The sequence below is a fragment of the Mastigoproctus giganteus genome, chromosome 1 (genome assembly GCF_048544385.1).
Source record: "Mastigoproctus giganteus isolate SK-2022 chromosome 1, ASM4854438v1, whole genome shotgun sequence".
Lineage (NCBI taxonomy): Eukaryota > Metazoa > Arthropoda > Arachnida > Uropygi > Thelyphonidae > Mastigoproctus > Mastigoproctus giganteus.
Window position 1 is genome coordinate 215,413,110 of NC_143575.1, and position 25,191 is coordinate 215,438,300.

The following is a 25,191-nucleotide window of genomic DNA, read 5'->3' on the forward strand; positions in this document are numbered from 1 at the left end:
TCAGATATCATTAAATAAAATACAGCAATGGGCCAGCCTTAACGGCTATAGGCTATCACAGCAGAAAACAGTTGCTGTCCATTTTTGTAGACAACGCAAATTTCATCTGGATCCTGAACTTCACATTTCTAATATTTCCGTCCCAGTTACTAGTAACATTAGATTTCTAGGTTTAATCATGGACAACAAGCTAAATTTTTTAGAGCACATTAAAAAAGTACGTACTGCCTGCTTAAAAAAGATAAACATACTCAGAGCTTTATCTGCACAAACGTGGGGTGCAGATCGTACCTGCCTTCTTCGATTATACAGGGCATTAATCAGATCCCGTCTTGATTATGGAGCTCCCATTTATGACTCTGCCAGAAAGAGCGCATTACGCTGGCTTGATCCAGTACAACACAGTGCACTGAGGATTGCACTTGGCGCATTCAGAACATCGCCAGCACATAGCCTTTACATTGATGCTCACGAGCCACCACTATCTTTACGTAGGAAATTGCTATTGCTAAAGTATTCTGTCAAGATACAAAGTTGTGCTTCGCATCCCATTCAGCCTTATCTTTTCAATCCACCATTAGTAAATCTGTACAGAAATAAACCTAGCATAGGAAAACCAGCTGGTCATCGCCTTCTTGAACTACTGCAGGTTTGGAATATATCCATCCATTCCGTACAACAAGTAGCCACTTGTACTCAACCACCATGGGTTCAACCTCCTATACCAACCTGTGACACTTACCTCTGTCAGTGGGGGAAGAATGTTTTGCAATCATCAAATATCAGACAAGTTCATGCTGTTCACACTCTAAAGTATGTTGATTTTTTACCAATATACACAGATGGTTCTAAATCCAATTCAAAAGTTGGAGCAGCTGCAGTGTTTCCGAATACAATTATATCAGCAGCCCTTCCTCCTGAATTCAGTATCTTCTCAGCTGAATTATTTGCAATTAAACTAGCTTTAAAAAATCTCCCTTCTGACTGCTCTTTAAAATCAGTAATTTACACTGATTCCCTCAGCTCAATCAAGGCTTTGTGTAGTTCCTCAGATAAATTTCACCCTGTTATAAATGAGATTAGAAAAATATTACTAAAGATAAAAGAACATCATCAACTGGTCACCTTCTGCTGGATACCAGCACATTCTGGTATTTTAGGCAATGAACAGGCTGATAAAGCTGCAAAAAACCCAACCAGCCTAGATTTAACCAACATCCCTGTTCCAGCCTCAGACTGTGCACTAATGATTCATGCTGCATGCCTATCAGAATGGACAGCACTATGGCATTCCCAAACGAATAATAAACTCTTACAGATTAAACAGGTTCCGAAAATCTGGCTCTCCAGTGTCCGGACATCAAGACGGGAAGAAGTAATACTTTCAAGAGCAAGAATAGGCCATACTTACCTGACCCATCTTCATTTACTCACAGGAGATGATCCGCCACAGTGTCCACATTGTTCTCTAAATTTGACAGTGAAACACATTCTCATTGAATGTCCATACTATAAACAAAACAGAAATACAACCCTGCTATCTTTGGTTAACCCTCGAAAACCAATAACTCTAGAGAATATCATTGGTGACAATGCAAACATTCCGGAATTTTTTAACTTTCTGAAACAAATTGGAGTTTTTAGTCATTTCTGATTACTGCCCTTTCTGACGTGACAAGAATTTCTTATATATTTTATATATATATATATATTATTACAATAAAAGAATAGGCGCATTATAGCCAAAGCAGCTTATGCCCCATAAAACCCCCACAACAGCAATGGAAGGCTGTTAGCTCCGTTGATTGTGGCATCTTGCATTCACAATCATACTACTGTCTCCTTGAAAGCTTACAGGCATATTTATAGTTGTTTGCCACGTGGTGCTTAAGTAAGTTGACAAAAATATCGATGGAGTGGTGTCCAGATATTAATGGTAGGGCAGTGTACCTTACATCTGTAGCTGTACTAACAAGGAAATAAAACAAAAACAAAAAAAAAAAAAAAAATTTTTTTTTTTTTTTTTTTTGTTAGTTGTTGGCACATCGGCTTCTGTGACCATATTGCACCTCCCAAGGTTTTTGCATTTTCTACTCTGATCCAAGCCCGAGGCGGGATTCGAACCCGCTACCTTTGGGTTGCCAGGACGGCACTTTACCCACCTGGCTAGCCCAGTCGGCAACCATTTAGTGCCATCTGCAATCTAAGAATATCCCAGAATAGTCCTGGGATTTTCTGCAAATATTCTGTCCATAGATAAAACATGTCTCTCTGCCTCTTTGGTACCATTGACTTTGTAGGCAGAATCATGGCATCAGTTTTCTGGGACGTTCAAGCAATTCACATTTTGGAACACCACTGTCTAAGTTGCTTAAAAAAAATAAATAAATAAAAAAACCCAGTAATCTGCATGCAGTGATTCCATACTACTAAACTGACATGAAAATGTTTTCTGCCTTTTAAGTATAGGTTTCATGCTATTTGAGTAGGTTCAGCCAAACAATTATCACTTTATAACTCTTAGATATCATTTGCAAATTATGGATTATGTAGAAATAATCTTTCCCTACTTCAGTTTCTTTTAATGCTTTAATTTCATCTTTATTTAATCGAGCTATTATTTAATTTTCAGTCCACTCAAGCAACATTTCAGCAAGAGCATATTGACCCTTTGTCCACAACCTTGGGTGATGATGATATCTTTCAGGCTTTAAATGATGATGATATTACTGTTGGACAGGATATTAATGATATCTTTCGATGGACTGAAAGTCCAACTCAGAGTCCAGGAGCATCACCACGAAGGGATTCTATCTCTCAACCCTGTAGTCCAAGTGGAGGAATGGGTGGCAGGCATTCACCTTTTCATCCTGGTGGACCAACAAGAGTAAGTTTTTTTAAAATGTAACCATCTTCTTGTTGAGTTAACTTGATTTAATGTACCTGTTTAAATAAACAGAACAACAAATACTCATACATATGTAGTGTGTAGTGCAGAATATTTTATATGTACAAATATTTGAATATTAAATATTTTGACCGACATTTGTGCATCTTTTCACTACCATTTATTTTTGATTAGGAAATATCCAATGGCACCGACCGCAACTCACAAATACATATGTTACCTTATGGAAATGCAGCACTCACTTTCACTTCTCACTCAGGTTTTCTGGAACAAATTATCAGCATTAAGCAGGGGTCACCTGCTTAACGCTGATAATTCGTTATATGGTGTTATGGTATTATCAAAGATATGCATCAGGAGAGGTTATCTCCCTCAAATCATTCAGAACTTTCTCAAGTTACGTACCTTTCAAGTCCGATATCAAAATATCCTATCAGCATCTCACATTCAAGAAGAGGGTGTCCCACAGTGTTCCATACTGAATCGAACCGTTTGCGATTAGGATCAACAATATATTGAAAGATCATCCAAAAACTATTGAAGTATACATATCACCTCACCATATCCTGCCAATCTCAAAGTATGAACACTATCGAAAGACAGTTACAGATTGCTCTAAACAGAATAGAATCCTGGATTTTATGCAATGGATACCATCTTGCTGAACAGAAATCCACAACCACTCATTTCTGCAAACTACAGTCACTTCATCCTGATACTGAACTAAAGATAAAAAATGTGCCCGTTCCTCTTGCTCACACTGTCCGTTTTCTTGGTCTGATACTAGATAGAAAACTTAACTTTCAAGCACATGTGGCCTATCTTCGAACCATCTGCTTGAAGAAATTGAATATCCTCTGGTGTGTGTCATCCATGTCACAGGGTGCTGATTGACATACCCTTATCCATCTTTATAGAGCTCTCATCAGGTCCCGTTTGGACTACAGTTCTCCAGTTTATGATTCTGTGAGGAAGAGTACTTTAGAGTGATTAAACATGAGTAATTACAGACCAGTTAGTTTAACTTCTGTTCCGGGTAAAATAATGGAGTCGCTGGTTAAAGATGCATTGCAGGATCATCTAGACAAGACTGCAGCAATAATTCAGACACAGCATGGGTTTGTTAAGGGAAAGTCTTGTCTGACAAATTTGATAGGATATTATGATGTGGTTACAAAGGAACTGGATGCAAAAAATAATTTTGATATCATATATTTGGATTTCAGGAAAGCTTTTGACACTGTTGCGCATGGAAGATTATTGTACAAATTGGAGCAGAATGGTATTAAGGGTAAGTTGCTACAATGGATAAAAGGATGGTTAAGTGGGAGAAGACAGAGGGTGGTAATCAATGGGTGCTGCTCTTCTTGGACTAATGTTATTAGTGGAGTCCCACAGGGTTCGGTGTTAGGTCCACTGTTGTTTTGTATATTTATCAATGATATTGATGAAGGTATATCAGGCTTAATGTCGAAGTTTGCAGATGATACAAAGGTTGGCAGGGTTGTTAATGACAGTAATGGCAGTCTGCTACTGCAACAGGATCTAGATAATTTGGGCAGATGGGCTAAGAAGTGGCAACTGAAGTTTAACCTTGACAAATACAAAATACTGCATATGGGTAGAAGTAACCCTAGAGAAACGTACCAACTGTGTGGTACTACACTTTAGGTGGTAGAAAATGAAAAAGACCTGGGAGTAATTGTGCAGTCAGATATGAAATTCTCTGAGCAATGTAGACAGGCTGCCAGGACAGGTCATGGGGTTTTGTCAATGATATATAGGAATTTTGCTAGCAGGGAAAAGGAGGTGATTATCCCTCTGTATAAGGCAATGGTCAGGCCATGCCTTGAGTACTGCGTGCAGGTCTGGAGGCCTCATTTTAGGAAGGATGTAGATTTACTTGAGCGTGTACAGAGAAGGGCAACAAGATTGGTGAGGGGAATGAAGGGATCCTCTTACCAAGAGAGGCTTAAGTTCTGCAAATTGCAGTGGCTGGAGACTAGGCACCTGCGCGGTGATCTGATTGAGGTATATAAGGCCTTGAATGGGTTGAGCACGCTGAATTCTGATGGGATCCTTCCACTTGTTCAGATTACGAACCTAAGGGGGCATAAATTCAAATTAAGAAAAGACAGATGTAGAATAGATGTGCGGAAAAATTTGCCTTTAGCCAGCGGGTGGTTAATTGCTGGAACAAACTTCCATCTGTCGTTGTGGAAGTTGATAGGTTGAATAAATTTAAGGAGGAACTGGACAGGCATTTGTAGGGAATGGTGTGATTTTTTTTTTTTTTTTTTTTTTGGCTGATGCTGCATAAGCTCATACATTTGCTTTCTTGCATCACATGCCACTACTACTACTACGATCTAGCACAGTGCTCTTCAAGTTTCTCTAGGAACTTTCAGAACCTCCCCAGTTCAGAGCCTTTACATCAAGACCCACGAACCTCCTTTACATCTTCACAGGAAAACATTACTTCTGCTGATGGCACAAACATCTGCAGTCTTTCCTCTCACCCTTGTTGGAGATGTCTGTTCAATACCGAATGGGAGTCACTTTACAGTAGTAAACCAAACAAAAACTGACCTACTTCACTTAGACTAAAGGAACTTGCTCTATCATGGAACATAGAAATTAACAATATATTTCTGGACATGACAACATCAGATCCACCGTGAACAAATATCTGTGCAATTTACACTGATTATTTTCAACAGTCGGGAAAGAACACTTTGTCCACCTCCAACATTGCACAGTTACATGAAACTCACTCTACTTCTAACTCACACACCTGTAAATTAGAATGCAGTATTTTCATTGCTGAGCTTTATGCTATAAACCTAGCTCTGGACCAGATTAATTACGCCTGCTTTGATATACACTGACTCACTCAGTTCTGTCTCCGCCATAAAGAGTAATATTACCTCCTCTCACCCTGTAATAAAACAGATTCATTCTAAGTTACTTTCTTGTAAGGAATCAAACCAAACTGACATTCTGCTGGATTCCAGGACATTGTGGAATAACAGGAAATGAAAGAGCAGATGTTGCAGCCAAACAATCATACTTCTCTTTTGTAGACTTTTCAAACTCCATATACTGATTATAAACATATTATCCGTAAAGTATGTTACCATAGATGGTCACTAATCTGGAGAGGTTATCCAGAAAACAAACTATACCAGATAAAACCAGAATGAAAGCTATGGCTCTCCAGCTTCCAGAAAAGCAGACGAGAAGAAACAATTTTAGGAAGGCGAAGGATTGGGCATACTCACCTCACTCACCTGTATCTATTAACTAATGACAGCGCTCCCCAGTGTACATCATGTCAAGTACAACTGACCATTCACCATTTGTTAGTGGACTCTCCCCACTTTCAAAATATCCACTTAAACACCTTCAAATCAATTGCTAATACACAGTCATCAATAAATTTATTGCAGATTCTGGGAGATGATCCTAATAAAAAATAACTATTTACTTTCCTAAATCATATAGGAATATACCATAAAATATAGCAGATATTACAGTGAAGTTAATATTCCATATTCACCATTAGAAAGACACAATATGACCCTAGCATCCTATGTGTTGTTGAACTCAACAACAACAGCTCAAATACTCACAGCCAGATGTATACAATCTTGGTTTGAGGGGCTTGAAAATGAGGTTAATTATCTCCCATGGTCTGCACAATCACCAGACTTTATTGAGCCACTGTGGGCATATTTGGAGAGGAGAATGAGAAGATTTCCTCCACCTTCATCACTCAAGAAGCTTGAAATGTTCCTCTATGAAGAATGAACCGATATTCTTCTTCAGACAGGTCAAGATTAGCAATTTATTTGAATCTATTCCATATAGCAGGGGTGGCCAACAAGTCGATCGCGGCTTTAATTTCGGTCGATCACCTCACGACGAATTTTAAATATATATAAAAACAGATTAGTCAAAATTAAATATTATTATTATGCTCCCCATGTGCTTATTACAAATCCGTGGAACCACGTGACTACTCTTGTCGCTGTGCAGCCGCTAGGCTTGTCGATTGAAAATTCTCACAGTTACGTTGTGGAGAGCATGTGTATGTGTCTAATTCTTCTTTAGCTTACTTAATATTAATAACTGGACAGTACTTATATGTTAATTTAATAACCTTTGATTTAAAATGAATACTACGAAAAAGATTAAACGTGTCATTTTCATTAAGAGTGGGAACTAGAATCCTTTTTGAAATGATAAAAGAAAAATGTCGTTGTTTGATTTGCAATGCTTCCATGGCCATACCCAAAAAAGGAAATTTAGAAAGACACTTCAACGCACTCCATGCTGAATACCAATCGGATTTTCTGCCTAATAGTGACCTTAGAAAAAATATATTAAAATAACTTAAATCCAGATTATTAGCATTGGTAGAGGCATATGATGCAAGAAAGCAAGCTTATGCAGCATTAGCCAAAAAAAAAAAAAAAAACACTTCCACTTCACCCCTCCATTCGTTCAAAATACCTGTCAAGCTGAGCCTTAAATTTATTTAGGCTATCAACTTCCACAACAACGGATGGAAGTCTGTTCCACCAACAAATTACCCGCAGGCTAAAGGCAAATTTCCGCACATCTATCCTACATCTGTCTTTCCTCAATCTGAATTTATGCCCTCTCAGGTGATTATTCAAAGCAAGAGGAAGAATCCCACCAGCATTGAGGATGTTCAAACCATTCAAGACTTTATACACCTCTATCAGATCGCCTCACCAGTGCCTAGTCTCCAAACACACTGTAATTTGCAAAACTTAAGCTGTTCTTCATAAGAGCAACCCTTTGTTCCATTCACTAATCTTGTTGCCCTTCTCTGTACTCATTCCAACAGCTCTACATCCTTCTTAAAATGAGGCCCCCTGACCTGTATACAGTACTCAAGGAGTGGCCTGACCATTGCCTTATACAATGGAATAATCACCTCCTTACCCCTGCTAGAAAAATTCCCATATATCATTGACAAGACACAATGAGCTATTCTTGCAGCTCATCTGCACTGCTCAATAGAACTTCATATCTGCCTGCTCAATTACCCCCAGGTCCTTTTCATTCTCTAGCACTGTCAGTGTAGTACCACAGAGTTGATATATTGCCCTGGGGTTGATGTTTCCAATATGTAGTACTTTACATTTGTCAATTTGCCCATCTGCTCAACCTTTCCAGATCCTGTTGCAGCAGCATAGTGTCAGTAGTGTCCTTAACAACCCTGCCAACCTCTGTATCGTCTGCAAAATTGGACATTAAGTTTCATGTACCATCATCAATATTATTTATAAATACAGAAAACAACAATGGACCCAACACTGAACCCTGAGGGACTTCACTAATAACATTAGTCCATGATGAGCAGTGTCCATTGATTACCACTCTCTGTCTTTTCCCCCTCAACCACCTCAAAAATCCATAGCAGCAATTTTCCTCCAATGCCACACTGCTCCAATTTGTGCAGCAGTCTTCCATGTGCAACAGTATCAAAAGCCTTTCTAAGATCCAAGTATATAATATCAAAGTTATTCTCTGCATCCAGTTCCTTTGTGACTGCATCATAGTATCCAATCAAATTGGTCAGGCAAGGCTTCCCCTTAACAAAACCATGCTGTGTCCGAGCTATAACTGAAGTCTTGTCTAAATGATCCTGCAGTGCTTCCTTAACTAGTGCCTCCATTAATTTTCCTGGAACAGAAGTTAAACTCACAGGTCTATTATTACTTGTGTCAGTCTTTGATCCTCCTTTGTGAATTGGGGTCACATTTGCACATCTCCAGTCTATGGGTACCTCCCCTGAGTCCAAGGAAGCTCTCATAATTATGGCTAAGGGTTTGCTTACTTCCTTTGCTGCCTCCTTTAATATAACTGGAAAGTAGGTGGTAGATGACTTTCATCAACCGGTGAAATACCACCACTTTGCTTATTGGAGGCTTGAAGTGGTGAAACCCATGTTTAGTCTCTAGAGCAAAGTTTCCGGCATTCCCCTCCCCCATACTTCTCCTTCCCATGCACGGTACTAAGTACTATAGGTTTTGTTACCTTTCGTGTTTGGGGGTTTCATTAAAAAAAAAAAAAAAAAAAAAAATCCCATCCACCCCAGGTGCCTTTCTTGTGTTTATCTTCAACAATTTCTCCTCCACTTTACTCTCAGTTGTTACAAGATTATCTAGCTTACTGCCAGAGTTGAATACACATCTGGCATTCCCCTCTCTGAATAACTCCTCTTGTGTGAATGTCGACGCAAAATATTCATTTAGCTTGTTAGCTACCTGAGCAGGATCATCAACAGTTGAACCATCGATATCAAGTTGACCAACCTGATTCATCCCCTTCCTTCTATAGTTTACATAAGTAAAGAACTCTTTGCATCCTTTGCAAAAGATTTCTCATAATCTGCCTTCGCCTGCCTAACTTGGTTACAGATCAACTTATATCTGTCATAGGCTTCTGTGTCACATGTTAATTTATATGTATCCCATGCATTTTTCTTCTTGCCATATGTCTCATTAGTTCGTCTGACATCCATTTAGGCCTAAACCTTGAACAATATTTCTTAGTTGATATGTAAAGCCTAGTAGCTTCCAAGATAAGTTCTTTGAGTGCTTCCCATTTTGAATTTGCTGTTGGTAACATCATCAGTTGGTCCCACTGTATAGAATTTAAATACTGTCTCAGACCATCGTATTCGCCTTTACGAAAGCAAAAACCCTTCCCTTCCCTTTACCCCTGATGGTAGTTACCTCTTTGAGTAAATCCCACTTCAGCACACTGTGATCACTGCCACCTAGTGGTTCCTTTATCTGCAGATTCTTAATGCATGAAGAATCACTACTGATAATCAAATCAAGAGTATTAGTCCCTCTAGTTGCCTCCTGAACATGCTGATGTAGAAAACAATCATCCAATAAATCCACAAAAGCCTTGCTAGTGTGTGAGTGACCAACCCCCAAATTCCAGTCAATATCTGGGAAATTAAAATCCCCCATTATAAGACTGATTTACTGGCCCACTCTATTTCCCTGTACAGTGTCTTATTATACTCATCAGAATCATTAGGCCTGTAGCACACTCCTACTCTCAATTTTGATCTCCCAATGCTTATGTCACACCAAACTTGCTCGACAATGCACTGTCCAGCGATGTCGACTGACTTCACTTCCTTGGATTTTATGTGTTTCTTAACTAATAGCATAACCCCTCCTCCCTTCCTATCCTGTCTATCCTTTCTGTACACACTGTACTCCCCAAATTCCAGTTCTGCATTCCTTTTATCTGTGTGACACCACGTCTCTGATATCCCAACAATATCTGCCTTTGATGTTTTGAGCAATACCTCAAATTCATCAAATTTATTTACCAAACTCCCAGCATTGGTGTACATGCAAATATACATGCACCTGTTCCTATTCTTAGCTACCCTAACACAACCCATGTGTTTACTTGTATCACAGTGACTCCCAGCAGTCTCTGAAATATCCTGCGTCTTGTTTTCCAAGGTTCTGCTCATTTCAATAGAGTAACAAATTTCTTCATGACATCTAATTTACAATCTAAAGCAGTAACTGTAGCATCATTTAAAGTGAGTCATCTTCTTGCAAAAAAATGCCAACCATTTTCTGATGGTCAATTGATCAAAGATGCATTTTTAGAAATCACAGATTCTCTTTTTGAAAAGTTTTAGAACAAAAATGAAATTAAAAGTGTTCTTCAAGATTTGCAATTATCTAAAAATACTGTGATGTGATGCATCGAAAAAATGAGTAAAAATGTGGAAGGACAATTGCATGCTCATATTGCAAATTGTGTGTCCTTTTCTGGATGAATCTACAGATGTCAGTGATACAGCTCAATTGCGCATTTTTATTTGTATGGTTTTCAATGATTCTGCTACGAGAGAAGAACTGCTGGGTATGGTTTCGTTAAAAGAAAGAACTAGAGGTCTTGATAACGCATTAAAAAATTTATTGAAAAAATTAAATTACCACTATTTAAGCTTGTATCAATAATAACCGACGAAATTAAAGCAGTGACGGACCATCTTTTGGCACAGTGCCATAAATCCTAATGGATTCATCACATTGTACCAAAAGGACGATTAATTCCCAGATTTCTTTGAGTTGCTACGGTATCATCCAACAACAAGTGTTAGCCAGCAAAAGTGTTATGAACACAGCTTTCAAAATCAAGAATTCCATCATAGGATAATCTTTTCAAAGGAGACTTTTTAAAATGCAACTTGATGAAAATGAACCAGATGTGATATTACACACAGATGTGAGGTGGCTGAGGCAGAGTAAGTTTTTGCAGAGATTTCAAAATTTGCCAAATGAAATTAAAAAATTTGTTGATCAAAGGGGAGATGATTATTGGCAGCTACAAGATACGGAGTGGTTGTGTGATCTGGCTTTTTTTGGCAGATTTTACCAGTAAATTAAGTGATCTGAATTTGGAATTACAAGGAAAAAATAAAAATGTGAATGACATGATTATTAGTATTTCTGCATATAAATATCAGTTTTTGGCAATGGCTAAGGGATCTCAAAGAAAAAAAAATTCAATAATTTTGCAAATATTCAAGATCATTTGCAAAAATATCCTGTTTTTGAATTTAATAGTGAAAAATATGTTTCTGAAATTGAGAAAGTTGTGGATGATGTTGAAAAAACTTAAGACATTGTTCAATATATTTCTTATCCATTTAATGTCGACTTAGATACGAAAAAAATTTGCAGAAAAATCCCTGAGATTTTTAAAATGGAGAAAATATTACTTTAAAATGAAATTTTTACATTGCGAAACGATAAATCCTAAAAGCCAGATCATCAGAAAAAGACTTTTGGAAATATGTTTGCTGAGAAAAGCACCCAAATGTAAAAAAATGCAGTGAACTTTTAAATTCCTGTTTTGGTTCCACATACCTATCTGAATCGTCCTTTTCTTATTTGAAACAAACAAAGAAGAAGAATTGTGTACTCTTACGGCCTTGTATACAGAAGATACTTTATGGTCCGCCTTATCACAGTATATCCCCAATTTTGAAAGCTTTGCAGATGACATGACGACTAAAACTTCACATAAATAAAAAATTTAAATACATATGAATTTAAAATAAGAATTCTGAATTGTATTTAATTTTAAAATTTATAAACAACATTTTTCAATTTGTGTTGATTAACTTTTTTAACCACGTGCAATGAAATTCTTGAGATCTAGATCGTGGCACATTATGAAGGGAAAAAAAAAAAGTAGATCGCATCACGAATTAAGTTGCCCACCCCTGCCATATAGAATACAAGCTGTTTTAAAAGCAAAGGGTAGTCCAACCCAACACCATATTAGTGCATAACTGTACAAAATAATGGAAACACCTGATACTCTTATCAGGTGTTTCCATTATTTTGTCCACCCCTATATTTTGTCAACTGAGGCAGCCAAACATTACATGGAGGTGAAACTTCTATTTAAACATACAACCGTTACTTGTGCCTTTAACCTTATAACTGGGTTGCATTTACCCTATACAGTACAATACAGTAGAATTGCAGGGGAATATTTCAATACACTAGTTGAAATCAAATATATTAGTAACTTAGGGAGAATTGTGGCTAACGGTATTTGATTCTGAGTTGAACATAAACCTAAGACTTAGCACCATTAAATACTCAGCATTGTTCTTCATTGGGAGCACATTGATCTCCATTATCAAAAATCAGAAGAAACTGAAGAAAACTTTTGTGTGTAGTTTTAGCTACTTTTCTTCATGAAGAATCATACTGCTTAGCAAGAAATAACTTGAGAATGAAATAATTTTCACTGACTTTTGTAAGATCTTCAAAGTTCTATAAATGATAGCATGGCATCGCCTACATATGATAATGATCCAAGGCCTCAATCAGATTACCCTGCAGATGCCTGATTTCCAAACAGTGTAGCTTACAAAAACTCTCTTGATAAGAATACCCCTTGTGTCCTTCAATAATCTCATTGCTCTTAGAACTCTCACCAACAGGTTCAACTGGCTTTCTGTGTACACTGTTCAGAAAACGTCATTGTGGATTGTACAGAATGTAGTGATCTGTTTCTTTAAATAGATCACTGACATCACTGCTGTCCAGTAATTCTTGTCAGTAATATCAAACCAAGTTAAGAATATTTCTTTCCCTACTATGTAAAAAGCAGCTATCTAGCAAATACAAAAAATGCTCAACTACTAGGTGAGTGACCAGCCAACAAATTCCAGTCACTCTCTGGAAAAGTAGCATATCCTGTTTTATTTATTTATTTTATATATATTTTTTTATTTTAGTAAGGCCAAATGAATGCAAGGAAGTGGACTTTAGCATAAAAATAAATAAATAAAAACATAATATTGATACTATTCCAATTCTCGCAACATAACCATTCAGTTCTTTGAATTTAGCCAGACCTTCTGCCCATAAGTAAACTTAATGAGATTCTTCTCTCAATTCTTCTGTTAGTCTAAAAGATTTTATATTTGTGTTCTCTGGTTCTTGTCTCACCTATGAAGGGACAACAGACCTTCCTCATTCATTTTACTCAACCAAGGGTTAAGTAAAATGAACGAGGAAGGTGAACCTGGTTGAGTAAAGTGAATGCAGCTTAATCATAATGAATTAAGGTGTATTCATTTTTAATCCAATTTATTTCTTAACCACAATTTATTTCTTAATCACAATTAAGAAATAAAATGAATGAGGAAGGAAACTAGTTGAGTAAAGTGAATATGCTTTAATCAGAACTCCCTTTAGATGACCAGTTGTCAAACTTTTCAGCCCATACTTTCTAAGTTGTTTATCATATTTCATATGTGCACCAATTTGCACTCATCAAGTCACTCTTCTGTGACCTCTTTCTGGGTGTTCTTTTTTTATATGTGTGGTCTCCAGACCTGAATACAAAATTCCAGATACAAACTAGCCTTCATCTTGTATTTAGGGACAATGACACCCTTCTCTCTACTAAGCAAAGGTCATATAAATTGCAAATAGGAACAACACATAACTTCCTAGTTGCTGTTTACACTGCATGGAAAATTTTATGTCACAGTGAATCATAACACAAAGACTTTTTCACCTTGAACCACTTTAACCTCTTTCCTCCTAGCTTATACGTGGCTCCAGGATTTATTTTCCTCAAATGCAATCTTTGCATTTAGAAGCATTAAACTTTAGTTGCCATTTTTTGGACCATATATGTAACCGTAATATAATTCAGATGTCAGTGACAACTTTTAATCCCTGCATTATAGGCAAAGTGTGTTTTATATCCAAAAATAAAATTTACCCAGTTTTTTTTTTTTTTCCAATTTTTTTTAAAAATGAATACACAATTCCCAAAACACAACCTGTTACACAAGTGTTTTTGTATAAACAAATTTCATTTCATGTGTGTGTGTGTTTTTACTATTTTTCCATCAATAGACAAAATAGTTTAAATGTTTTAAATGCAGATGCACCATTACTGTAGATTTTTTTCCTTTTTTAATAATGCTGTACTTTAAATAAAATCAAATATTTAAACAGCAGTGCTTCGTGTACTTAAAAAAAATAAAATTTTCAAAACTGTCAATTTCTTATGATGGACCCGCACTTCTAAATGAGACGTGTTTACAGAGAATCCAATTTACAGTATACTACATGAACAAGAAATAAAGACCACCTCAGCTACATAATCTAGCAGCTGCCATAATTGTTAAATGCAAGTATACAAAGAAAAAGATTTTTTATCTTACTAGATACTCCTTCAGCTATGCAATTAAGGTATTCCAGGAAATCATTATACAGCCACTCCCCCAGCATACATAATACTCAACTTACAGAAATTCGACTTTACGTAAGTTTTTACCGGCCGGTGCAAAGTTAAAAAAATCATGAAAACGTATTTTGCATCCCGTAGGAATAAATTGAGTTATCCTGAAAATATCGCAATGTGAACTCAATAACACATTGGTTTTTTTGATAATTAGTTCCAAGACCTTGGAAATTTAAATTTTCGCTATATAACTAAGTTATTTATCTCTCTAAAAGGTCATTTTTAAAATGGAAATTGCATTACACTTTCATCGTTATCATATGTTCCGTTATAAGAATCAGTTTTGAATGCCTTTGTGATATTTTTCTAAAACATTTAAGGAGGTCATTACCACAAAACATTAAAAACAATTTACCCTTTTCGGTTTATTGGGCTTTTCTGTTTAGCGCAATCTATTATAAACGGGTAGTGAACTTGATCCTATTGCATTTGGGATAATACCAATAACCGGAATTGTGTGGATTTTTACGTTACGGTATTATGGTGAAATGAGTTCCCCTTCATTGAAATCTTCAGTCATAAAAAAAAGCATAAATACATTTTCAGAATCTTCTCTTCATTCCTGTTTACTTATTACAATGGTGAAGGGAAAGGGACCAATGGAAAGTGTAAGTGCTGGCAGTGCTAGGAAACAAAACAAAATTGATTTAGAAATGAAGATGATTAATTAAGAATACGAAGCAGAGCAAAGTTTGTCATCTGTTACACAGAATTAGGTCTCGCTGCTTCAACAGTGAATACTGTTTCAAGGGACAGTGCGTGTATAAAAGAACATGTTAAAGGATCAACGCATTTAAGATCAACAGTAATCACAAAACATCATTCAGGTGCTATATCAAAGATGGAAAAGCTATTAATAATATGGATGGAAAATCAGATTCAGAAGCAAGTGCCCCTGAGTCCAATGGCCATTCAAGCAAAAGCAAGAAGTATTTATGAAGATATTAAGGATAAGTACAATGAACCCCAAGCCAAGTTCGTGGCAAACAATGGATGGTTATAGGTTCAAGCATCATGCTGGTTTCCAAAACATGAAAGTATGTGGTGAAGTTGCCAGTGCCGATTCTGCAGCTGCAGAGAAATTTTGTGATGTGTTGGAAAAAACTTCTTCTAAATCTTCACAGCCCTCAACTCTCACAGCAGTGTGCTTATTAGCTGGAGAGTTAATTCTGGCAATGATGCTCGAAAGGTAAAAGTTGCTGATGTTTTGCCTGTCTCCTCTCTCCTTTTGTAATTTTTCCTGCGCATGAGATAAAAAAAATTGAATAAATAATTCCATTTACATGTTCATCGAACATTTCTTTTTTGCTTCACTCAAATTTGAGTTCCACGGAAAGCAATCCTTACGTAATTTAGGGAGTGGCTGTATAGAGGTTATTGCCAACATTTTGGAAATACTTTTCCATAAAAAAATAGTATAATAATGGTTGGGTTACATTCTGTATCAGTCTGATCCAGAATGTAACCCAACAGTGGGACTACCTACCCCTCCAAGGATGTACTATTCTATTTTTATAAACAACATGTGTGAATTTTACAGTATTGAAAGTATAATTTCAGAGAACACTACACTAGTTTTTCCCATTCTAAATGTGATTTTATCCTTGAAAAAATGTCATGTTAGTTTTGTGAGTGCCCTGTGTACAATTAATATATTTTTTATTTCATCTCTGATTGAGGCAAGACAAGAGAAACTGAACATATACAGTAATTACTCTCGAGTAACCACTGTTGTTTATAGAAATTTAATCGTATAAATTAAATGAACGTAGAAGAGAATACAAGTAACCCAATAGTTCACACTTTTTTGGAAACCATTGCAGAAGCAAACTATATACCTATGTGACGTATATAGTTTGCTTCTGCTAGTGTCTGCTGTGAAATTCATGTTTTGTGATAACCTGAATTTCTCTCTCTCTCTCTCTCTCTCACAGTGGGATATGAACACACATAATATCCAAAACCACAGTATAACCAGGCATGCATTCCATTAAACCTATAGTGTATTAACACCTTCAGACCAAACCTCTTTATAATACGGTTCGCTTTACGCTGGTTCATTATAATGCTGTTCTTATATTATAACCCATATCTGACTATTATGCTGTCATGAATCACTATAACGCTCTTTTACAGATGCATTTTTGGCATATTTAACGAAATCGTTTCGTTTGATGGAGTCAGTAGCTTGAAAATGAATAGCAAAACAGCATTAAAATGTTTCCCACGCCAACTTGAGAAATTTTCCCACGCTCAGTGAAATTTTCTCGCACGCTAATTTAATTGCAGTACAGTGACTTGTTACATAGTTCCAAGATCAACATTTTAAAAAATTATCAAGTATATTGCTTGTAATATGCATTTATCCGAAGTCTAGTCATCACTCAGTACAGTATTAGACATCGTGCATAACGGACAGTTTACTCGAACATCATATCATAATTAATGCAACCAACACAGTTACATTTTCGAAGAGTTAATAATGGCAGATAAGAATGAAAAAGCAATGTCTGGACACAGTACGAAGACTAGAAATGTAAGAAAAAGACTGAATTTGAAAATTAAATTAGATGTTTTGAAGCAAATCGATTCCAGTCAATGATAAGCGGATGTGTGCCATAATTTAGGACTGGCAAGTTTAACTGTAAGAACAATTATAAAGAATTAATTTTAGCAGCAGGAAAGACAGCTGTTCCACTGAAAGCAACTAGGGCTAGGCCGGCATTAGGATTGAAATGGAGAGATTTTAACTAATTTTATTGAAGGTAATATCCAATGCAGAATTCAGTTAAGTTAAATATTATAAATAAAAGAGAGAGAGAGAGAGATTAGCCAAATCATGATTTGAAGAAAACTCACCTAAAAAAAAAAAAAAAAAAAATGTGGATCCATTTAAAACTAGTAAGAGCTGGTTGAATAGATTTAAAATCCAGGGAGAAGCCGCAATTGCAGATCAAGTAGCCAAAACTTTCAAAAAAGAACTTGTTAAAATTATTGAAGAGGGGTATTATGTGTTATACTTCTCGACAAGTTTTTAACATAGGTGAAGCAGGACTTTTTTGGAAACAAATGCCTAAAAGAAGTTTCATATTGAAAGAAGAAGAAAAACATGCCAGGTTTCAAAGTGGCGAAGGATCAGTTGACTTTATTGTTGGGTGGTAATGCTGCGGGGGATTTAAAATTAAAACCCCTTTTAGTTTACCAGGAAGAAAGCCAAAGTACATCCCAAAATTGACACATTTTTCATGATTTTAATTGGAATTTTAAGTTTAATTTTGATACGTAAGTAGTTACAACATAAGTATATACGTATGCAATGCAGAATATTTTATATATACAAATATTTGAATATTAAATATTTTGACCGACATTTGTGCATCTTTTCACTACCATTTATTATTGATTAGGAAATATCCTATGGCACCGACCACAACTCACAAATACATACATTACCTTATGGGAATGTTGCATTCGCTTAGTGCTCTGTTCTTCCAGAACGAATTATCAGCGTTAAGTGGGGGTCACCTGTATATGCAACATAATAAGAAAATCCGATTGCTGGCCCACTATGTGTCTGTAAAGAGATTCATTATTCTCTGTGATCTGTGACACACTCCTACACTTACCTCTGTTCCCCCAGTGCTTATGTTACACCATACTAATTCAGTATAGTTATCTACTGTATATATTTATTTTGAACCTGTATGCTTGGTAATTAAAAGCATAATCACTCCTTTCCCTTTTGTCATATATATCATATCCCTCCCATATACATCGTATTTTCTATATTCAGACATACATTGTATCAGAATGATTCCATATTTCTGATATTCTTAAGACCTTTACACTTCTTGATTTAACCAGCAACTCGTTTTCATTACTAGTATTAGTGTGCAAACAGGTGGAGGGTCTTTTTATGTTTGTTGTGACTCTAACACATCCCATGTAATTGCTAGCAGCTATACTTTCTCCAGGCATTTTCCTTTATACTTTAACTTCCTGTTCATTTAAAATACCCCTTGATGTTAGCATCTGTACATGGTGAGGAAGTCTCCCAGTGATGCTTGCTGGCCTTCCAGATTAGCATCACCGGGATCTACTGTCCATGCCTTTGTTGCAGCGTTACATCATTGGAATCCAGCATGTACAGTTGTGCGCCAAATTCCAATAATGATGTGAGAATCCCTAATACACCACTTTGGCCTCTGCTTTGACAAAGTGGAAGGTACCATACCAGCCCAATTGCGATCAATTGGTGGGTTGTTCTTATTGACAGGGTCAACTGCATTCCAGTATGTCTCCCTCCCATTTGTCCTGGGAAAGGGTCAAGATTTATTGGAAATGTGGATATGATGCTCTAAGCGAAGTTGGGGGAGCCCACTTGTGATCGTGTAGTTCACAAGTGGGCTTCTCCTTTTAAGGCTCAAATGATGCCTTCAAACATCATGTGATGTTTAATACTACCTAGTTGGCCAGAAGCCAATTAATGACATAATTAAGCACATCACAGACATTATTGTCCAATCAGCAGCAATTACAGTTCCAAAGACACGTTTTCCTCCATTTCCCAAACCATAGTGGAACAGTGAATGCACAGCAGCAAGAAAGGTACAAAATAGGATGTGGTGGGATATTTCATCAATATCCTACCACAGATAATCTCATGTGCCTTCAAATGTGCACATGCCAAAGCATGTTACATCAGATGTCAAGAGTCAGAAAGAATTTTGGATCAGTTTCACCTCTTCCATCACCCAGGCTGCCAAACCCAAAGTCATCTGGGACAAAATCTTGAAAATTAATGGCAGATACACGTCACAATCTTCATTAATTCTGGAACGTGATGGGTGTTCAATTGCAGACCCTACTACAGTTGCAAACACTCCTGGGGAGACGTTTGTTTAAGTGTCTACTGAAACATCCCTCCTTCCACCCCCGACTTTCTGGTCTCAAACAAAAATCTGAAAACCAGCAATTGAAGCTGTCTTCAAATGACTATCAGGCCTACAACCAGCCTTTTGCACAATGGGAACTGAAAGTGGCTCTCTCTCTCCATCTTGGGTAAGTTTGCCATTTGGCCAGATGACATCCATTATGAGATGATGAAACACCTTTCCTTAGAATCTATGGATCTCCTTCTCTATCACTACAACATAATCTTTTTCATAGAGCAATTCCTGGACTTCTGGCATAAGGCAATTGTCTTGCTTTCCCCAAACTAGGAAAGGATCCAAAAATACTGAACAGTTGCCATCCCATTGCACTGAACAGTTGCTTGTTCAAGAAAAGAATGGTCAGTGCTTGCTTTATATAGTACAGTCCATTCTGGTTATTTGGGACACATCGGGACTAGTGCATTATGACCCGATTAAGCGGCTGCCTCAATTATCCAAAGTTTCACGTAAATAGTTAAAAATACAATGCACCCCCTTTTTTACAATTGGTTCACTGTACAATCAAATCACGTTATGACGAACTCAACATAGTAAAGTACCGTTCACTATACTATGTGCAGTAAGCGCCGGTCATTGTGATCACATTTGTGAATTGAATTTTAATTCTATTAAACAGCGATTCTAGTTAATGAAAATAGGAGGAATATTATCCACAGGCTATAAAAGCAAAGATATATTAAGCACAAATTTATCCTTTATTACCTTACCAATTAAAAAATACGTGATAATCGGAATAATTAATACGTACTGTAATATGTACATACAAACTAGTTGACATTTCTGTTCACTGACATTTGTGGGTGGGAGTTAAAATTTAAAACAGTAAAAAGATAAGCAATCAATAACAAAGAACACGGCACACACAAATTGCAAGTAACACAATATGCGCAAGTGAGAACCGAGTAATGAGTTACAAAGCTTTAAAAATACAAATGAAGAGAAGATCTGAAAATTAATTTTTATATAAGATTGAAGATTTCATGGAAGTGTAAACACATTTCACCATAATAACCCTCAGAATTCCAGCTGTCGGTATTATCGCAAATTCAGTAAGATCGAGTTTACTGTCCGTTTATGATAGATTTCACTAACAGAAAAGCCCAATAAACAGGTGACTGCTAATTGTTTTTATTTTTTTATGGTTGTGACCTCCAGAATTTCAACCGAACCACGTGGTACCGTCGGAGACAATCATAGGGTAATCTCCTGTGCTGCGGTCTGCTGCCCCGATTAAACAGCATGCTGTCCCAATTAAGCGAAGTAAACCATGGCTATTTTCTCGATTGGTTTCTGTTTTTTAAGATTTGCCCCAAATAAACAGCTGTCCTGACTAACCAGTGGCCCAAATAACCAGAATCCACTGTATTTAGAAGCCAATGGCTTCCTTTTCAGGACACAGAGTGACTTCCAAAGGAACAAGTCAACATTCAGTCATTTAATATGACGGAAAACATTCATTCATTCATGATGCTCTCTTGAAATGTGAGCACCAGGTATTGGTTTTCTTTGATATGGAAAAAATGTAGGACATGCCTTGGAGATTTGGGATTTTAAAAGATGCTTAGAACTTTGGTTTTAAGGGATGGTTTTAAGAAAATAAAAATTTTCTCTCAAACTGGGCATTCCAAGTTTGTATAGGATCTAGCATCTGCTCTCTCCCTCTCCCTCTCTTGGCCATTTTGCTAAGAAGAGATAGTTCCTCAAGGATTGGTTCTAAGTGTTACGCTTTTTGCTATCAAAGTTAATTCTGTTATTGAACACGTCCTCCAGCTGTAGACAGAGCCCTCTTTGTTGATAATATCAGCACTCCATTGACCAAATCCTTTTGGTATTCTTGTCCAAGTGCTTCTAAGAGAATTGAACATTGCAGTAGACAATGTTGCTGGGTCTTCAAGATGACCACTTCCACTCTGGCATGTCTTCATGCAACTTCTCTATTAAAAATTAGGGAAAGTCCAGCACTCCACCTTCTGTCTACTTACAACTCTGTGCTATCCACCAAGCCAAATACTCTTACTTCTTGCTTGTCTTCACTGATGGCTCAAAGTTGGAGCCTTATGTCGGGTTTGCTGTCATCTCAGATAAAACTATATCTGAATAGATTCTTAACAAATGCAGCATATACACAGCAGAATTGTATGCTATAGAGTTAGCCTTGGCTCACATTGAAATTTGTGATTACATGATGATATATAATCCTCATCCATTCCTGACTGGGTGTCCAGCGTATGTTAACTTTCCCTTTCTGAGATGTTCATTTGACATCTGTTTCTGCTGGATCCCAAGCCACATTGGGATTAGGGCTAATGAACTAACAGACACTGCAGCCAGATCACCACATTCCCAGAGGAGTCATAGCCTGGTAGTCCTCAAATTACTCCCTCAGTGGTAACAATCTTGGCTTGGGGAGGTCATGAACAGGCTGTATCAGGTAAAGCCTGTAATCAAGCACCGGCAGTCTAGTCTGTATAGAGGAAGTTGTTCTTGCTTGCCTCCACATAAGACACTGTCATCTTATGCATTCATTTCTGCCAAGGGTAAATGACTCCCCTATGTGTGAGAATTGTGACACCTTTTCAACAATTCAATGTATTTTATATGAGTGTCTACATTGCAGACATGAATGTGTTTTATATTTTACTGCTTTTAGTCATTTGACTGATCCTTGTACACAGTCAGATTTTATCCAACAATGACCATGGGTTAGCAGTGTTTAGTTATTTAAAAGCACTAAGCCTTTTCATTCTCATTTAAAATGTTACTTTTCTCTCTTTTTTAGATATTTTTATCCTTATATATTTTTGACATAAAAACCTAATTCACCAGGTCACAGATATTTTTAACTATTATTTTTGCCCTGGTTATGGTGCATTATAGCCTTAGTTGCTAATGCACCAGTTCTTTAAAATATCACTGCCATTTGTATGTCTTTCTAATAGCAGAAGGATCTTTCTCCTCTGAAGTCTCATACTAGAACCCTTGAAGTTCTAGTATGAGAATTACTTTTATCCATATCATTTGTAGAAAGATTTAATATTAAATTGTGTTAAATGGATAAAAATAAAATATACACCAATGAGAAATCACATAACTTGTAATAAGTGACTGTAAACCTGAATCAGAAGGGGAGAAAAAATTTGTTAAAAAGTATTTATATCTCAGTGCAGCATAGCATTAGCATTAGTAGAGGCACATGATGCAGGAAAGCAAGCTTATGCAGCATCAACCAAAAAAAAAAAACTCACCTTTCACCCCTCTATTTGTGTTCCAAATACCTGTTCAGCCCAATCTTAAATTTATTTAGGCTATCAACTTCCACAACAAAGGATGGAAGTCTGTTCCACCAACCAACTACCCGCTGGCTAAAGGCAAACTTCCGCACATCTATCCTACATCTGTCTTTCCTCAATTTGAATTTATTCCCTCTCAGATGATTATTCTGAGCAAGAGGAAGAATCCCGTCAGCTTTGAGCATGCTCAAACCATTCAAGGCTTTATACACCTCAATTAGATCACCTTGCAGGGCCTAGTCTCCAGACACTGTAATTTGCAAAACTTAAGCCTTTCTTCGTAAGAGCAACCCTTTGTTCCATTCACTAATCTTGTTGCCGTTCTCTGTACTCATTCCAGCAGCTCTACATCCTTCTTGAAATGAGGCCTCCAGGCCTGTATACAATACTCTAGGTGTGGCCTGACCATTGCCTTATACAAGGGGATAATCACCTCCTTATCCCTGCTAGAAAAATTCCTGTATATCATTGACAAGACACCATGAGCTACTCTTGCAGACTGTCTGGACTGCTCAGAAAACTTCATATCTGCCTGCACAATTACCCCCAGGTCCTTTTCGTTCTCTACCACTGTCAGTGTAGTACCACAGAGTTGATACATTGCTCTGGGATTACTGCTTCCCATATGTACTTTACATTTGTCAAGGTTAAACTTCATTTGCCACCTCTCAGCCCATCTGCTCAACCTTTCCAGATCCTGTTGCAGCAGCATAGTGTCAGTAGTGTCCTTGACAACCCTGCCTACCTTTGTATCGTCTGCAAACTTCGACATTAAGCTTGATATACCCTCATCAATATCATTTATAAATTCAGAAAACAACAATAGACCTAACACTGAACCCTGAGGGACTCCACTAATAACATTAGTCCATGATGAGCAGTGACCATTGATTACCACTCTCATAGTGCTGTGTATTTGTTCCCTTTGCTCACATACCTTTGAAAGTGCCCAATGCCAAATACTGTTGGGCACCTCTTATAACATTAATCCGTGAAGAGCAGTGGCCATTAATAATCACACTCCATCTTGTATCAGTGTATCATTGTTTTATCCATAGCAATTATATGCCCCAGTACCAATTCGGACCCAGTTGGGAGGGGGGCTCAAAATAGGATAGTGATTGCATAAACTCTTATATGCATAAACTTTGCCTATCACCAACTTACTTAGTTCAAAATATATGTACATTCTGCAATTTATAAATTTTAAAATATATTTTTAAATAATTTTACGATATTTTAAAATGAAATTCTGCCTTTTAATCAACCGAAGGACCGCAGAATTAAATTAAGTTTAATCAACTTAATGTTTGAATGCCACTTCCAGTAATTTTTGCAAATTAATATCATAATTCAAATTTTTTTTTATTATATTTTACTATTTCTTATTTATAAAGTATTTTTCACTTTTTAGAGTTCAGGTAGCATAACAGTAGACTCCCAGGAAGAACCCCTGCAGCTTCTTCAGCAGCCCTTAGCATTGGGTTACCTCATTTCTACAGCTAAGACTGGACCTTTACCAAAGTGGTTTTGGTCCTCTTGTCCACAGCTGGAGGATGCCTGTCCAGTATTTTTGAAGGTTAGTGACCATCCTTTTTTTCCAAACAGGTTTTTTTTTTTTCTATTGTTATTATTATTATTGGAACAGTCAATCAACTCTTAATATGTTATTTAACCAAAAGAAAAATCGCAGTTGAAGTAGAGAATACAAAGGAAAAATCATACAATATAAAGAGAGGAGTACCACAGGGCACCCATGCAGGGCCAATCGTTCAACATCTATATAAATGACATATTCGAGGTAAGAAGTAAGAAGTAATTAAGAACTCCTTTTAAAAAGTTTATGCAGATGATTTAATCTTATATACAATTGGCAAGAACCTTACAAAAATGGCATTAGATTTACAGCAGGATGTAATACATTTACAAAATTGGTTGCATGACAATAAATTAGCACTCAGTTTTTAAAAAACCAAATTCTTGGTAATTAGACCCCCTCACCAAACCCTGGACATTCATCCCTCTATTAAATTACACAAATATGAATGCCTACATGAACAGAACTTCCAGAATTGCAATTGTCTAACAGCTGAAGAAGTTTCAAATCACTGTTTCCTTGGGTTATGGATAGACTATAATATAAGTTGGGCAATGCAAATAACAAATTTGTACA

At 36.8% G+C, this 25,191-nt stretch overlaps 1 protein-coding gene across 1 annotated transcript in view; it reads left to right on the forward strand.

Annotated features, from left to right (window-relative positions):
• Window positions 1-25,191, forward strand: part of skd (mediator complex subunit skuld) — a 505,637-nt gene that overhangs the window by 447,154 nt on the left and 33,292 nt on the right. The window contains exons 24-25 of the mRNA XM_090376037.1: window positions 2,633-2,887; window positions 24,433-24,597. Coding sequence (XP_090232163.1) covers window positions 2,633-2,887; window positions 24,433-24,597 — 420 coding nt within the window. The remainder of the gene's footprint in view (window positions 1-2,632; window positions 2,888-24,432; window positions 24,598-25,191) is intronic.